Below are 17,431 nucleotides of genomic sequence, written 5' to 3'. Positions count from 1 at the left end.
TATTAATATATAAATTTGTAATTGTATTTTAATTCAATCATTGTTTAGATTTTAGTTTTGTTTTCACAATATTGTTTTATTTCCTGAATACATATTTAGCATTTGTGTTCAAATGTTGCTTTCTTAGAGACTGACTTGGTTTTGAATAAGTTGCAATTCATTTTTAAATTGCAGGTGAAAGGTCAATACCGATATTTCTTTGCTGCTTTCTTTTAGCTGCAACCATGTCTGTATCAGATAAAATCCATCCTTTGGTTCATCCATTGAATATCACTCAAAATTTGTGCATATAAATTATTTTAGTAAAATCTAAGACATGCGTTTCATGAAGAGAAATGATATGAGAATGATACAATGAATGTGTAATGTGAGTCTTAAAGAAGGCTTATAATAATATGTAATTTGATAACATAAGAACATTAAATTTCGACAATATAAGAAAATCTGTGCAAAACAGGAGACTCTAATGATATGGCCACATTGAATGAAGAAGAGTTTTTGGATTAATAGATGTAGAACAGTTGAGGTAGCATATTAAATTCGCAAGAAATCGTGGGAAGAAATGGTAATGATGAACTAAAAAGAAAGAAGGATGAATAAAGACTTGGGCGGAGATAGATTACTTTACAGTCCATTTCTAAAAGTTATTCAACACATGCCAGTATGTAATACTGACGTTCATATGATGAATTTTCATGTATTTTTTCTGCTATTTTAATCCTGTAAAATATTTGCTTTACTGAAACAAAATATCTTAAAATTTCTGAAGTATTCTACATATTTTATCCTTGACTCTTCAACTCCAATCTTCAAAGTTCTGAGCACTGGTTTCAAAATTGTATTTCATTATAACTTGCTTCAGCTTATGTCCATCTTGAGAAGCAAGTTCATAAAACTTTATATTTTGTTTTTCAATCTAGATTCATCTAAATTTCTCTATGTAATGCGACGGAGAGGGATTATGCATGATTTTGCGTCATGAGACCATAAATGTGATCCCTCTGTGAGCAGCTCATCCACACAGGCAAGAAGATGTTTATTAATCCTAAGTCCCAATGACTACACTTTTAACTTCATCTACTGATGGACCCTTCAAAATGTAACCATTCGCTGGTCAGTGGAAATTACCGCTCTGATGCTCAGCACACAAAACGTGTATGACTTTTAGTCTGTGTGGCAATACCTTTAACATGTTAGCTGGCCACCTACTGTTCGACATTGTAATTGAGTTTTTTCTTTACAAGTGTGCCACTCAGGGTCGATATGTGCTCCTCTTGGCTGCAGCATGGACATCAGAACAGATCTGGGCCACTCTCAAAATCAACATGCAATCAATAATTAATGAAAACTCAGATCATTTTCTTATCAACAAAAATAATTATTTACGCAAACCAATTCCATGTATAGTTTATGCAAGAAAAGTTAAATGTGAGTGTTGTTTCTTATATTTAAGAATAAGCTAATGTTTTCAGATGCAGAATTTTCAACTTAAAACAAAATTCAAATAGCTTTCTGGTACTTGCAGATTTTAAAATTACCTTTCTGCTGCTTTAAAATCACAGAGCATGGATTTATGTCTTGGGCCGGTTGAGGGAGCTGGTGCAGGCTTCAGCCGATGCTGTCTTTGCTGGCAAATGAGTGACAAAATACTGTCTTCACCTCCCGGCTTCTAGTTTTATGAAAAACACAATGTCCTCCCCTGCCGGCTAACTAAGGTTGCTTTCTCTTCTCTCCCCCCACCTTTCCTTGATTTCTCTATCCCAAAGTCCTTCTCTCTCTCTCTCTCTCTCTCTTGTTCTAAAAGCTCTTTTTATTTTCTTAACAAAAATACCCCTTATCAATTATTTGAGTGGTCTGCTCGCCCTCTCGCTCCGATCCAAAAAAGATATAACAATTGCTATTTTTGTTTGCTTTCTTAAACCATTATCTAAACTAGATTTTATTTTTAAATTCTTTTTCGACATACAGCAGATGTGTGACATCATGGCAACCCAGTTGCCATTTGCTAGGCATGTTCCGAAAACTGTCATCTTCGTTTAATATTGAGAAATTTTACTTTTTTGATATTTCCATACAAGAAAATATTTTTATCATTCTTCCAGGGATCTGAGATTTTTTGACCAAGTGTCAAACACCCACGACCGGCTGACTGGGTTTTGCCCAGCAGGGTAGCTGGGTTTCATCCAGGATTAGAAATAGTATTACATCTAGATTTTAAAAAATTTTCTCCACCTCTAAATCTGGATGCAAGAAAAAAATTAGTGTATGCAAGAACAAGGATATTTACGCATATCAACCATATGTAACTGACATACTGCCATCCATAAAAGACAGATTTAATAGAATTTGTCACAATTTTTTAGCACTTGAAGGGTTAAGATGATCGAATGATAGAGATAAGTATTGAAAACAGTTTCAAAATTTTTTTTTTCTTAGATGAGTGCCGATGGTGCAACAAATATAGGAGCTAAGTAATAATCTATTTTATATGATAATATTCTAGCATTTGAAGGTTTAATCCTCAGTACAGATGATACTAAAAATATAATTAAGAATTACAAGACTTATACCCAGTCATTGCTGACAGAATGAGAGCAAGCTACCTCCATAGATAAATTAAGGGTTCCATTCGATATTCTGTACAGATTTCAGAGTTTAACATGTTTTACCTGTAGAAGGTCGAGATTGCATCAAGTGAAACATTTTGAAAATAACCTCCAAGATGAAGATAATAGTTTGAATAATTCAAATTATAAGAAAAATGTGTTGAAGAAAGATCATCATCGATTAAGCATGTGTTTTACATGTTGACATGCATTGGACAGCTTTAAAAATTTGATTCCAAAGTAACCAATCACTGGCAAGGTCTTTATTTATCCCTCTTTCCCTCAGGTCGATTTTTATCACTTCCTGTCATATTTTTCTTGGTCTTTTCCAATGAACTGAATCTACTACCTCAACTGTTTGACATATACTGACTCAAGAACTCTTCCCCATTTTTTTGATTGAAGCCATAAAAAGATCTTGTGACAAACACATTGTATTGAATAAAGTGTCAACTAAGAAAAGTATATCATGTAACAAAGTTTCAGTGTCAGACACCTTATGTCCATGAATGGAAACAATATTTCTCTTTGCTTTTTACTCATTCAATTTTTGAAAGGCTAGATGATCTCTTTGATACTTTGAAAGTTCACATATTACATCAATTTTGTTCCTTAAGCAATATTTTTCATATGCTGACAGTATAAATTTACTTGAACATTTTCATTCTATTTTTTTCTTTCCTTTTCTAGGCTCCTTGTCAGTTTGACGATGAGTTGGTTTTACGCCAGCTACACTACACAGGTATGTTAGCAACAGTGAAGATCAGACAATCAGGTTACAATTATCGGCTCACATTTGATGTAAGTATTTATTATTTGTACTTTGTTTTAAACAGTTTTCTTAAATTAGTTTTGTTAATTTATATTTATATTTGTTGCTAAGAAATTTGATAATTTTCAAGTCTGTCTAGTGTATCTATTTTGTTTTTGGTTTTATCTGATTAAAAAAAGACAAACATTCTGGTACAAAACGAGATGTTTCTGTATAAATATTGGAATGAATTTGATGTTCATTTGGGCATAGATTTTTATTGATATTTTCATAATTTAATAGTCATATTTTTATTCTTTAGAAATCTTATACAATTATTAAACTTGAATTTGTGTCTTAAAATTTTATTCATTCAAATTTGCATAATATTTTGAGATTCCATTGTTAAATAACCATATTGTTTTTTATTTCAGGAGTTTATTCATCTGTACAAAATCATTCTTCCTAATGGTCTTCTTAGTTCCAAAGATGATGTAAAGAAATTCTTGGAATCCATGGATCTAAATAAGGAAAATTATCAAATAGGAATCACAAAAGTGAGTTTTAGTTGAAATTATATACAAACTATATTGTAAAATTTGTTTTAGTATAAAACTATAATTGCTTTTCCTTTTTATTAACTTCATTTGAACAGTATCATTTTATCAATAAGCACCTTTGTTGACAGTAGATTCATCATAATGATCTGATCTTTTTTGGAATATCATTATTTCCATTACAAATTACAGATATTTGAAATAAATTTTAAAAAATCTCAGTTCAGAAGATGGTTTGAAACTTTTTTGAAGGCTATGAATCTAAATAAGAAATAATTTAAAAACTTTAAAAAATGTGACAGTTTTGCTTTAGTTTACAATGAAAAGAAAACATTTCCAAAGAAAGATAATGGACGAAGTGTAAAAGAAATCTAATTGTTCATTCCATGCATTAATTTGGATATGCCAAAATGCTTTATCAGTTGGGTTATTTCTGGAATGTTTGAAAGTTAGGCCTAAAAGATAGATAACTTTCTCGTCCAGGGACTCAACTGAGAGCTATTAATTTCTAGCTAGAATTCTGGCAAACTTTTAATTAGTTTTAATTGATGTGAAATATTAGTTGTAAAACGTAGAAATTTGCTTGCAAAATGTGAAAAATTAGCCAAAATGTAAATGTAATGAAGATACACAAGATTGGGATTAGTAATAATTGAAATAATACAAGAAATGTCTTGCGAACAAAGCGTATTTAATTAACTGACCAACTTATTTGGCATTATTATACTTTTATTTATGACACATATTGTTTGAACATTAAAGGACGCATCTATAAATGTTCCTGTTGCAAGCAAAGACCATTTCAAAATAGAATAAGAATTATTTTTTTCCCATCTTTTGTACCAAATAGGGAATACTGATTATTCTATATGCAAAGTGTTTGGGTCAATAAAATAGGTTATTTAGAGGACAATAAACAAGGGCAATTATCTTTTTAAAAGACAAAGGAGGCAGTCTATTGTATACTTCTTTTTTATAGCATTGCTGCCAGAATTCTTTTTATTTATTTTTTAATCTGTGTTTATTTGTATCAAAGTACATATGAAACATGACAGTTCAAAATAAAATAGCAGAAAAACTTAGATATATTTGGTTATCAGTTAAAAATATTAGTGTACACCAAAAAGTATGCAAAAGAAGTGAGTATAATTTTGATAAAAATATAAAATTAATTTACTATGACCTCATATTAGGAGGGAGATAATTGACTTGTTGGCTATATGGAAATGTCATTCAGAGTTTCTGAATCAAATAATAAATAATTTCAAAGCTAATATCAGTCATGTTCACGTTGACTCTAAACTGTTTACATTTCTCCAAAGTAAATATTATTTTAATTGTTGTTTATTTTATTGTAACCAGCTATATAATAATAATAATATAATTCTATATTTCTTCCTGAGGAGACAGCACGGAGCGATAACAAAATGCTAAGCAAAAATAAAAATGTTACTACTAAAATTTTTTTTGTATTTTATTTTTTATTTTATTTTTATTTTAGATATTTGTTGATATTTTCCAATATATATATATATATATATATATATATATATATATCTTATTAATGTTTTAGTATTTTAAGATAACACTAAGTTTAATCTTATTAGTTTCATATTGTTTTTTTCTTTACTGAAATAATGCTGTGTTTGATACAAATTAGGTAATGTGCAAATCATAATAATTATACAATTCCTACAAGTTAATTTTTTTAATTAGACATGGGCAAATTTTGGGTTTGTACAATTTTGAGCGTTCTATTTTCCTTGATACTAATTATAATTTTAGGCACATACCGCAGTGCATAGTTAAAAAATAATTGACTTGAAGATTGAAATTCTAATGTTTAATTGTACACGTCTAGGATTGAGTTAATTCTAAATGAGAATTTAGTTTTATATTCATGTGCATGCAGTTATTTGATTATTATTATTATTAGTCACTGCGGATTTATAGTTTTTATATATATTTTTAGTTTTTATTTACGGTTTTACAAGTTCTTTAAGACATTGTGAAGTCTATTAAGATTTCTAAACATGTTTTTAGGTTTTCAAGAGATTTTAAGGAAACCTTTAGGACTTTTGATTGTTAGGATTTTAAATAGATAGGATCATAAAAATATAATATATAGACAAGTAGATGGATAAATAAAATAGTCAAAATAAATAACGAATAAAAAAAATTAAAATAAATTTATAAACTCAAACTAACTAATCCTCTGATTGATACATCAATTATATTAGTAAATAAATGTGATTTTTCTCATTACAAGGGAAATTGATATGACTAAAATGCTAGCCATCAATAATTATCTGGATTTTATTGAATTCAAATGTGGGTTGATTTTATCATTGAATGGTAATATGATTTAAGTTTGAGAATAAAGATGTAATAATTTGTTTTTGAAAATTAGGAAGCTATATATCTGAATTTAGAAAATTAAATAATGCAAAACAGATACATTCCATATTTTTAATTAAGTTGTTCTAGTTTAATTTAGTTTTATAAAACAACGGAAGCCCTTCATGAAAATTTAGATACCTCTGATTTTTGTAAAATTATAATAGATATTAGACACCAATTAATAAATTCCCTAAATTTCATTTTTTTAAGGAGTTTTAAGGAGCATAATATGGGCAAAATCTATCATTTGTAAATTTAGATAATTCAGGTTTGCGTTAAATTTCATCCATCATTAGACACCAATTAAGCAAAATTCCCAGAATTTACACTCTTTAAGCTCAAGCTTTAGACATTTTCTTGAGTCAAAATCATGTAATGAATTTTGATATAAATTGGAATAAGGATTCTAGACATAAGGTTTTGTAGCATTTTATGTTGATTGTAATTTTTGTAAGGAGATATAAAAGTGGTGCAAAACTGTTATGCCTGAGGAATTAATTTTAACTGTCCCATGATGGATATTCTAATATATATATATATATATAGACAGCTTTTTGCTGTTTGTCTTATCAGTGTGAGTGTGATTAGATGCAGCAAGATGTGAGATATATATATATATATATATATATATATATATATATATATATATATATATATATAAGCAAATATTTGAAACAAAAAAATTAAAAATAAGTTTCTAATAGGAGTCTAAAAATAAACCTAAGGAAGGCAATGTGATAAAAATTACTCCAAACTGTCAAGTCTGAAGTTATTCAGCACAACAGTAGATTTCTTAGCTAATAAGCAGTAATCTTAGCAGTAGATTTCTAAATAGTACCTTAACATATGAATACTGTGTCAGAATACAGAATTCAGTGAAAGATTTAAAAAAAAAATTCTCTTTCTATTCCAAAGGTATTCCTCCGCGAGGTGGAGAAAGTAAAACTTGATGAGGCCTTACACAGAGCCATTATGGGTAGAGTGATTACAATTCAACGATGGATGAAAGCTTTATTAGACCGTCAGAATTTCATCAAACAGAAAGCTGCAGCTCTGAAGATTCAGGTAGCAATCTCCTTCTCCGTCTTTCCAATTTGAGATGCCCTTCTTTGACTAAATTTTATTATGTGCTTTGATTTTCTATTTTCTGCCTCTTTACAGTGTCACGTAAGACAATTCTTGGCTCAACGTGCATTCACCCAGTTGAAACTAGAACGCGATGCTGCTACCGTAATCCAATCTGCTGTTCGCATGATGAGAACACGAAGGAAATTTTTGATGGTCCAACAGTCTGTTGCACTTGTGCAGCCCTTCATCCGAGGTTCTTTAACACGAAGAAGGTACTAACAGACCCTTTGTTGACTATATAAATTAATTGAAAGCAATAAAATGTTTTATTCTTATACAATGAAGATCACAATATTTGTGATTTTATATGAAATAATTGAAATTTTAAATATTTATAAATCTTTAATTTTTAAAGATTTTTTTTTATTGTAGTAGCTTTTAATTTTTATTTTCATCTTTTTAAAAATTATATAGAAAAACAAGAAAAGAATTAGTTATCACGGAGACATTTTATTTTATCTATTAAAGATACAAGTTATTTCCTTTTTTTCCAGTAATTAGTTGAAAAATACTTTCATATCAGATTTTCTGGGCTAGACTGAAGTATGAGCACATTTGGAGTAGTAGTAAAAATGTTATTGAATGAAAGTAAGGTACAATCCTCAGATTTAAAAAAAAAAAAAAAATACTAGTTGATGTCCCATTACTAAAACTCAGCATTATAAAGTGAGAATCACATAAGTCAGATAAAACTGAGAAAGGAATGGCATCCTCCCCCACACCCTGGCATAGTAGCTAATGAAAAGAAAACTTTCAGTTTGCCCATGACTATGTTCAACCATTTTAAAAATTTTATATTGTCAATAACACGGTAAAACATTAACAAATGGAATTTGCTTTCAGAGACAACATTTTATTTATAAGATGGAAAATTATTTATGTCTGACTTTGAAAATCCAACAAGATATCTTTATCTCTTTGCTAACATGATTAATCAGAGAATAGATCAATGTCTTGTTTCTCTTTTAATTAACATTGAATGTTGCATTTTTTTGTTCTGCCTATTAGGGAAAGAATGCTGACAGGCTAAATTAAAAAATATACAATTATTATATTATCCCAACCACATCTTTATAAAGCTACAATCTATCTGTGCATAGAGTATTGTTACCATGTTTGGGCTGGTGCACCGACCTTTGTCCTCTCCAGGATAGACTGCAGAGAGAATTTCTAACAAGTTCTGTACTGTTTGCTCAGCTTCAGTCCCTGTTGAATCACAAGTGTTACAACTCTGTACTTGTTTTGCAAGTACTTCCATGGAATGCACTCCAGTGTTCCCAATGAATTTACTAGCAGCAAAATCCCACCCATACACTGTAGAGGTGGTTAGATGCTGAATTTTTTTTACTCTAATAAACTTCTTTTCTCAGATCACTTGACTTTGAAATTCCTTCCCTGATCTGTTTCCTTGATCATATCAACACGCAGAAATTTAAGTGTAATGTGATTAAACATTTTAGTGCACAACTCCCTACTCAGAGTGTAACCCCTATATATCTGGCTCCTATCACAGTAACCCCTTGTGCTTTGATAATAGTATGTCCTGTGTTTGAGACGAGTGAAGAGAAAAAAAAAAAAGAGAAAATGATCTCATAACTTTTCCACTAGGTATTTAGAAATTGTGTTTGTAAAACATATTTTTTAGATTTGTTTATGACTCTGGAAGATAAACATTTTCCTTTTTTTTATTTGTAGATTTAATTTGTTTTAATCATTCAAATAGATTAGTTTTAGTGTCTAGTGAAATTAAACAACATTTAAATGCTGAAAAATATCATTATTTGTGATAAAAATCAGAATGATCCACATTAAAAAAAAAACAAACTCATTTTATTTATTGCTTGAAATGTTTCTTTTTCTTTGAAGGATAACAACGTTGCTGGAAGAAGCTCGTTTGAAGTCTCTAGCTGAACATCAAGATAGACAGTCCTCCGCAAGTGATGAAGGTGTACTTACCAAAGGCTCCAGTGCTGAAGAATTGGAAATTGATACTGAACCTTGCCGTGTTTACAGGCACGATTCTGAGGAGTACGTCACCTTGTAGCCGGAGTCCATGCTTGCACTGTTTTGCTTTGCTTTTTTGTTGTTGTTATTTCATTGAGAATCTATCCCCACTATCGTGCACACATTGCGAATATTAGTTACACAACTCTGATCATTTTCTTTACTTTCCCCAAAATTCATTATTCTAAGTAAAAATCCAAATATTTTTAGCATAATAATTGAGAATGAATATTTACATAAAGACATTAACTTGATTGTGAATGAAGTTTAACTGCATAACACAATAAACACCATCTTTAGAGTTACAGAAACTATTACTATAAAATGTGGTTCATTTCAACAATTGTCTCCACACCAAATGCATGTTTAACATGGTATGATACCGGCATAATTTCTATTTATTTTCAATTAAAATAAGCTTGTTTTCAAAGTTTAGATTTAATAGTCATTGTTTTATTATTTAAGGTTACAGTTAAAACAAATTATATTTATAACGTTTTTCACTCTTCAAATTAAAACAACAAATTTCCAAATTCCTTTTCATTTGTCATGAATGACATTAATATTTAGCTGTACCTAACCAGCATTGTTAGTCTTTTTACTTTCAGTATTGTTTCACTTTTTTTCTTTTTTTTTTTTTAAACACTATACCGTTTCTTTTTTTCTTTTTCGGTCAGAGGGACGCGAGTAAATAGGGACACACATAAAGGTGTCTAATAATTTTGTTAATATGGAAAAGCTATTGGCGCACTGCTGAATTGTGATCGCACAAACGCCTCACATTTTTAGGATTATAATTCGAATTTGGCATACGAATATTGAAGCTGCAGTAAATATCAGGTCCAGCCATTCGTGGCTCCAGTGGCACACTGTTGTTTCTTCAAACCCTAAAGTGAGACTGGTTTGATGATAGCATGGATTAAGTCATCTGGTTACCGGCATAGTGTGACTAAACCATCGGAGATGTCTTGAAAGAGGGTCTGTTTGAGAGATGATATTCAGCAGCATGAAAGAGGGTGGCATTTGAGACGAATTGGTGCCAGCGAACCCAAAGGATGCACCGTAGAGATTGGTGGTCAAAACCTTCCAGTCTGCACACATCACAAACTCATACTAGCCAGGCTTTGCATCCATATATGAGAATGATGCGGACGAGAGCTTGTTATTATTCAAATAATGTAAAAGTTTCTAGCTCTTGATGCTTGTCTGAAATGGTATATCTTATAATATCAGTTTAGTGAGAAATAATCAAAACATACACTAACAAGCACACTTTCTACTAAAGCTGAGTTAATAAATGTTTGTTTTTCTAAGGCTTTTTTTAAGATATATTTTTATCATACAGAAATACATGCTAAAATGTTCCCTGTTTTGAAATTATGTCACGTTCGAAAAACATCCATTTTAATTTTTTCTAATAAGCCTTAATTTGCAATTAACTTGCCAGGTGATCTGTCTCTTACAAAGTTTCTGTCTATCACTCTCTTCCTCTCTCTGACTGTATTTTAGTTTATACCATTTTCATTACTTTGGTTTTCGTCAGTCTCTGTTAATTAACAGTCAATGGCAATAAAAACTAAGTATAAAACAGTACATAAAAATAGTCCATTATAAACAGTAGGCAATATCACAAGTATTAATACTATTTAATGCATAGTTGGAGAAAAGGGAGAGGTAGAGCAATAAATATTTATTTTCCTGGAAAAATTTAGCTGAGTGCGAGTTTATTTCTTACATAATTATCCATTTTGTATAAATTTCCAGACTTTCTTTGTAATAAAACAGATTCATATCTTTGGCTGTAATATGACTTACTTTAAAACAAGCCAACTAGAAGAGAAATTGCATCATGGCGTTATAAATCAAAAAGGGAGATAACATTTGAGTCTTATTTTAGGGTAGAAAGAAATTGAAGTGCTTCATCGATATAGTGAAAATCAAAACATTGAATTTCAAGTAAAGCCAATGCTATCCACTTAATTGTCATGTCACAAAAATTACAAAACATGATAAAATAGAAAATTGATAAAAACTGTTTTTGAAGACAACGAAAATGGAGTGTTACTAAATTGGTCTAATATTTTCAGTTTTCTGAAAATAATTACCTTCCCTATTCTGATTCGAACTATATTTTTTTAACTAAACTCAATTTTCTGCTAATTTTCTTCAGAAATTATTTTCATTAATAATTGTTTTCTTTAATTTTTGGATATGTTCATTACTGTAACATGACAAGTAGATATCATTGGTTTTATTTGAAATTTAATCTTTTGATTTTCAAATTCCATTCTAATAACTGAAAAAGCAACAAAAAATTCAGTAACTGAAGGATTCACAAAGCAAACATTTTAACTTTAACTTCTACGAAGGTAGTTGGTTGAAATTATCATTGTTTGTGTACAACTTAGTGTCCACATTGCTTGATCAATGGTCATCAAACTTAGTCAAATATATTGTTTATGGTCTAACATAAGACTGATTTTATTTTTTGGATTAGCTTATAGAAATAGCCACACTTTTGGTGATAACTTTAGTCATCGTAGATACTCGCTATTTAAGCCTATATTGTAACCAATGAAGTTTTGCATTTTATATGACAATGATTGTTTAAAAGTTGAAGGAAGGTTGAAATTTTGACAGAATTTAAACTTCTGATTTTTTTCAAATGGATTTGATAAAAATAATCACTAAACGAAATCTCAGCCTGATCAGATAGTTTCTGATTTATCAAAGTTTTCATGGCATAACTTAGAGGAATATTTCAATATGGAAAAGTAAAGCCTAGATAATACTTCAGTCCATCCTTACATTGTCACAACTTATGTTCTTGTTTGTAATAGAAATAATTTCTGTTTAATCTTGATCTTCGGTTAAATATTGATATTAGCAATCGAGACTATTTGTTTGACTTAATTTGAGTTGATTTTAAGTTGAGCTTATTGAAAGGACCATTATAAAGAAAACTAATTTATTTTTTTCTATTATAACCACTACTACTGCAACCATCAAGGTCTCCTTGTAACCTGTGTTTTATGAATATTATTTGGTTACATATAAGGACTTTTTAGGTATTTTGTTTCTTTACTTTATTTGTGCTACATTTTATTTGTTGCTTTAATTTCTTTGTGCTACATTTTATTTGTTTCTTTAACTTTGCAGTTGTCGTTGCATCACCATCTCTAAATTGTTGTATCCTTTTCTTTCCCACATTTTTCTTTTTATTTTTTTTATCCCCTCCCACTTAAAACATTACATGAAATAAAATAATTCCTTTTGTTGCATGGATGATTCGTTCAGTTCTACCCATTTCACTACTACAACTTCTGTTGATAATTTTATATTGTAAAGGTTGCTTACTGCTATACTTCTTTTGTTTTGATTCAGATTCAGGAATGTTCTGTATTGGCTAGAAAATCGTTCAGAAACTCTCAATTTTAGAACCACATAAAGATTGCTTTTAACTTACTTTTAATCATTATTTAACAAATTATTTATAGAACCGATTTTACATTTAGTTGTATATTTGTTGGTAAAGAAAAAGTGGTGGGTGAATGGGAAAACTGGTAAACTCTCCTTCATGTTGTCAGTATTGCTACTCCCTGCTCTACCGTGCTACTATACAGGTGACGTTCACTCAGGTTTTATAGTCTTCCTGTTATTATTATATATGGATTTTTATTCCAGTACTCCATGTACAAGGCTAAATACTGATGATATTTAAGTTTTTTTTTTCTTTCTACTAGACACAAAGTTGTACAATTGTATATGGCAAGATGCATGTCTATTTACTATGTAAAACAAAGCTTAATTTTATTCATTTTTTTTAGATGCAAATTAATAATTTGTATTTTGATAATTTGGACTACTGTTTTTGTCTTACATATTATTCTCACAATGTTTCTGTTGTAACGTCTGAACTTCTTTAGGTGTATCTTGTCAAACTCACAAGAACCTGTGGTGTTATGGATAAAAGTGCTAAGTTGTAATCAATTTTAATTGAGTCTTCTGGATGTTCAAGGTTCAATCTTGAATATGATGCTAGTAAAACAGTTAATTACTTAAGACTATCTGATGAAATGAGAGCAAGTGATCCATGTGAATTAAATAAATGGTTCCGTTCAAAATAATGTACAGATTCGCGATTTCAACATAAGGATTCCCAAGTTTGACAAAATGCACCTGAAGAATATTGGAGGTTTCATTTGCTGAAACATAAGACTAACATTCAAGATGAGGACAGTCATTCAAATAATCCAAAACTTGAAAAGTTAATTTAACTTTTGAATTTGGTGTATAAATTTTATTTTTGAATTTTATAATTGATAATTTGGATTATTAACAATACTATTCTCAATGAAAACTTGAAAATAAATAATTCTATAGTAGCGACACTACACATTATTAGTGTAGATTAGTTTTAACACTGCCAAAATTTGTGTTAGAATTGTCCATATAGACACAACTTTTAAGAGTGTTGATTAACAATTAGTTCTAAATGACATTCTGGAGGTTGAAGGTTCAATCCTGACAACATATAATAACTAATAACATGAATTAACATTTATATCTGATCATGGCTGACGGAATGAGAATAAACTATCCCTGTGGATAAAATAAATGTTTCAGTACAAAATTCTGTACAAATTTCCACATTTGACATAAATATTCTGAAGTTTCAAAACATCAGCTGCAAAATGATCGAAGGTTACACATCAGTCCAAAAATGACTATAATAACCAAGATGAGAATAGAAGTCTGAATAATCCAGATAATCAAAATTTGTTTAGTCTTTTTAATTAATGAGTTTTTTTTTTTTAAGTTTTTTTTTTTATAGTATCTAATTTTTCTGCAGTCGGAGGGAGATAAATAAGTCAGATTATATTTGAGTTACAATAAACAAATTGGTACTTGTACAGTTTAGTCAAGACATTAAAAAATAAAAATATGGAAAAAAGTTTAAATTGTATGTATCTGTTATGGAATGAAGTTCTCCGAAAAAAGATTTCACTTAATTTCATCAAGTAGTTTTTTTTTTTTTTTTACAGTGAAAAAACAATTTGTTATGATACCGAGCAAAATGTTCGAATTTTAGGAAGAAAAGCTAGTATTAAAGATGGGAAGGGGTGTCAGCGTTTTAACTGGAGTTATCTCCCTTTGGCATTTCTAAAATTCAAACAAATTTTTTTAAAATCCAAGATGGCTGCCTTCAACGCGCTCTTATAAAAACGTTTTTTCTGCTGTAAAAAAAAACAAAAAAACAAAAAAACTACTTGATGAAATTAAGTGAAATTTTTTTCCGGAGAACTTCATTCTATAACGGATACATACAATTTAAACTTTTTTCGATATTTTCATTTTTTAATGTCTTGTCTAAACTGTACAAGTACCAACAAATTAAATAACAAATGTGAGGGGCGACAATCCTCTAATTAAAGCGGATGGAGTTATCTCCCTTTAGTATGACAATCTGGTTCTTCTTTCTAGCGAAATTCGATAAAGGAAGTATTGAATTTCAGAACCAATTATATCTACTGAATTGTCATGTGACAGCAATGACATATCCAACATATCTGGAAGAAAGAGAGAGCCTGTTTCCTCCGTTTGACTATAGGTGGCGTTACTGTCTGTCCACCCAGTTATGGAAGCACAAAATGTATACAATGGCACCCTTGAAATAAAAATAAATGCTTTTGTTATATTTTAATTTTAAACGTTTTTTTTTGTTTTTTTGCAAACATATTTGTTTTTTTTTTTTTGTTTTTGCAAACATATTTAAGTTTTATTTTTCCAAACATTTACGTTTTGTTGCTTGTTTATTTTCAGACATTTACGTTTTTTTTTTTGTTTTCACGTTTTTTTTTGTTTTCACGTTTTTTTTTTTTTTTTTTTTTTTTTTTTGCAAGCATAAACTAAATGTTTTTGCTATATTTTTCTTTTAAACATATTTATGGGTACAACCGTTTTTTCGCGAGTATTTTTTACGCTCTTATAAAAAAAAAAAAAACGTTTTTTTCTTTTATCTTTTTTTTATGGACCCCCCCTTTTTTTCTTAATTTTTCTGCACTTATTTTACCTTTTCTGCGAGTATTTATATATATATGCACGTGATCAAAGAAAGAGCCCACACACAAAAAAAAAACGTAAATAGGTTTGAAAAAAATAAAACTTAAATATGTTTGCAAAAAAACAAAAAAAAAACATGTTTAAAATTAAAATATAACAAAAACATTCATTTTTATTTCAAGAGTGCCATTATACACATTTTGTGCTTCCATAACTGGGTGGACAGACAGTAACGTCACCTATAGTCAAACGAAGGAAACAGGCTCTCTCTTTCTTCCAGATTACTCCAAAAGTTATGAAAAACGACGAGATAAAAGATTAATATTAATGAACATAGTTTTCGAAGCTAATTGGCGAAAATTGAGTTTTGCAAACAAAACGAATAAAAAAGAAATGGAAGAGTTGGAATCGTAAGAAAAGGGAGGTAAATATTTTCTGAAAACTGAAAATCTTTGGCCAATTTAGTAAAATTTAATTTTGCCTAATTGCCTTTGAAATTGTTCATTAATAATTAATTTTCTACCCTATCGTTTTTTATAATTTTTGGATATTTTCATTATTGTGGCATGCCAATTAAGTAGATACTGTTGATTTTACTTGAAATTCAATATTTCAAATGTCACTATTATAATGAAGAACTCCAAATACTTTATGAATTTTTACACCTGTACCTTAAAATTCGAGAGTATATATTTAAATGTTCTGGACAAGAGAAAAATGTTTCTAAATGAATTAAACTAATTTAATGAATTTTGATTTTGGAGTCTATATGAGAAGGATGGTCAATATGTTAATTGATTAATCTACATTTTGAGTAGAGGAAATTAAGAATATTTTTTATGTATTTAATGGACAGAACATCAAAAAAAAAAATTAGTAAAGTAACATTTGCTTATTGGTAAAATGAAACAGAACTGATATCGTTTGGATTTTTGTACATGTAAAATATATTTGGTTTAAATTGGAAATAATAGTAGTAAACTATATATCATTGTATTTAAAACGGTTAAAAAATTGCTAGCTTTACATATTAAAATATTCAACCAATTATTTATGTTACTCATCTAATTAGTTCAGATTCAGGTTATTATTATTATTAATTTTTTTTGTAATTTACTGTCAAACATTAAACAAGTTATATTGCACGTATGTGAGATTGTTTCTAATTTAGACTGAGAAAGTCCAACAAAATTGTTAGCTTTATTTTACTAATTAACTTGTTAATCAGTAAAATTGATAAAAAAGTAACAAAACCCAAACACCAAGCTCATACCTACAATCACACATTTACACATGCATGCAATCATACACACACATTGCATTACTACTACTACTACTACTACTACTATGTACATTCTCCCTCCAGCTATGGATTTTAATTAATTAATAAATCATTATAGATTTTAGAACGCAACTACTAGACATCAGAGTGTAATGTCTACTATATTTAATTTTCTAGAAAAGAGGCAAAGAGGGACTTTGGAGTTCTTCATGAAAATTCAAATACCTCTGATTTTTGTGAAATTTTAACAAGATATTAGACATCAATTAATAAATATTCTCCAAATTTCAGTTTTTAAAAAAGTATTTTGAAATATATGGGCACAATCTCCTAATTGAAAATTTAAATATTTCAGATTTGCATTCCATAGTTATTAGATATCAACTAAGTAATACACATTTCAATTTCTTAAGACAAATATTTTTTAGATTGATTTTAATTATTGCAAAACTCTTCTGTATGATGAAATAGTTTTACCTGTCCTAGGATGGATATTCTTTTAGTATATATGCATAATATAAATTTAGGGTTTTGTATTATGAAAATTGAAGTATACATAGGCTGCATAATATTTAATATTATGAAGATTTTTAAGTTGAAACTTTAATTTTGACCAAAACAAACCAAAAAATTGATAAAT

At 29.1% G+C, this 17,431-nt stretch overlaps 1 protein-coding gene across 33 annotated transcripts in view; it reads left to right on the top strand.

Moving 5' to 3' along the window:
* The window catches only part of LOC145268594 (unconventional myosin-IXb-like), a 349,537-nt gene that overhangs the window by 244,865 nt on the left and 87,241 nt on the right, over positions 1 to 17,431 (top strand). For 27 of the 33 annotated variants that reach the window (XM_080124293.1, XM_080124274.1, XM_080124194.1 and 24 more), the window contains 5 exons: positions 3,297 to 3,407; positions 3,792 to 3,914; positions 7,230 to 7,379; positions 7,476 to 7,654; positions 9,309 to 9,470. In XM_080124293.1, coding sequence (XP_079980419.1) covers positions 3,297 to 3,407; positions 3,792 to 3,914; positions 7,230 to 7,379; positions 7,476 to 7,654; positions 9,309 to 9,470 — 725 coding nt within the window. The remainder of the gene's footprint in view (positions 1 to 3,296; positions 3,408 to 3,791; positions 3,915 to 7,229; positions 7,380 to 7,475; positions 7,655 to 9,308; positions 9,471 to 17,431) is intronic. The other 6 variants (XM_080124230.1, XM_080124255.1, XM_080124143.1 and 3 more) reach the window with 1 other exon arrangement.

The sequence above is a fragment of the Euprymna scolopes genome, chromosome 4, assembly GCF_053919585.1.
Source record: "Euprymna scolopes isolate OS-2025 chromosome 4, ASM5391958v1, whole genome shotgun sequence".
In the NCBI taxonomy this organism is placed as follows: domain Eukaryota; kingdom Metazoa; phylum Mollusca; class Cephalopoda; order Sepiida; family Sepiolidae; genus Euprymna; species Euprymna scolopes.
This window is presented reverse-complemented; position numbering and strand designations above follow the sequence as displayed.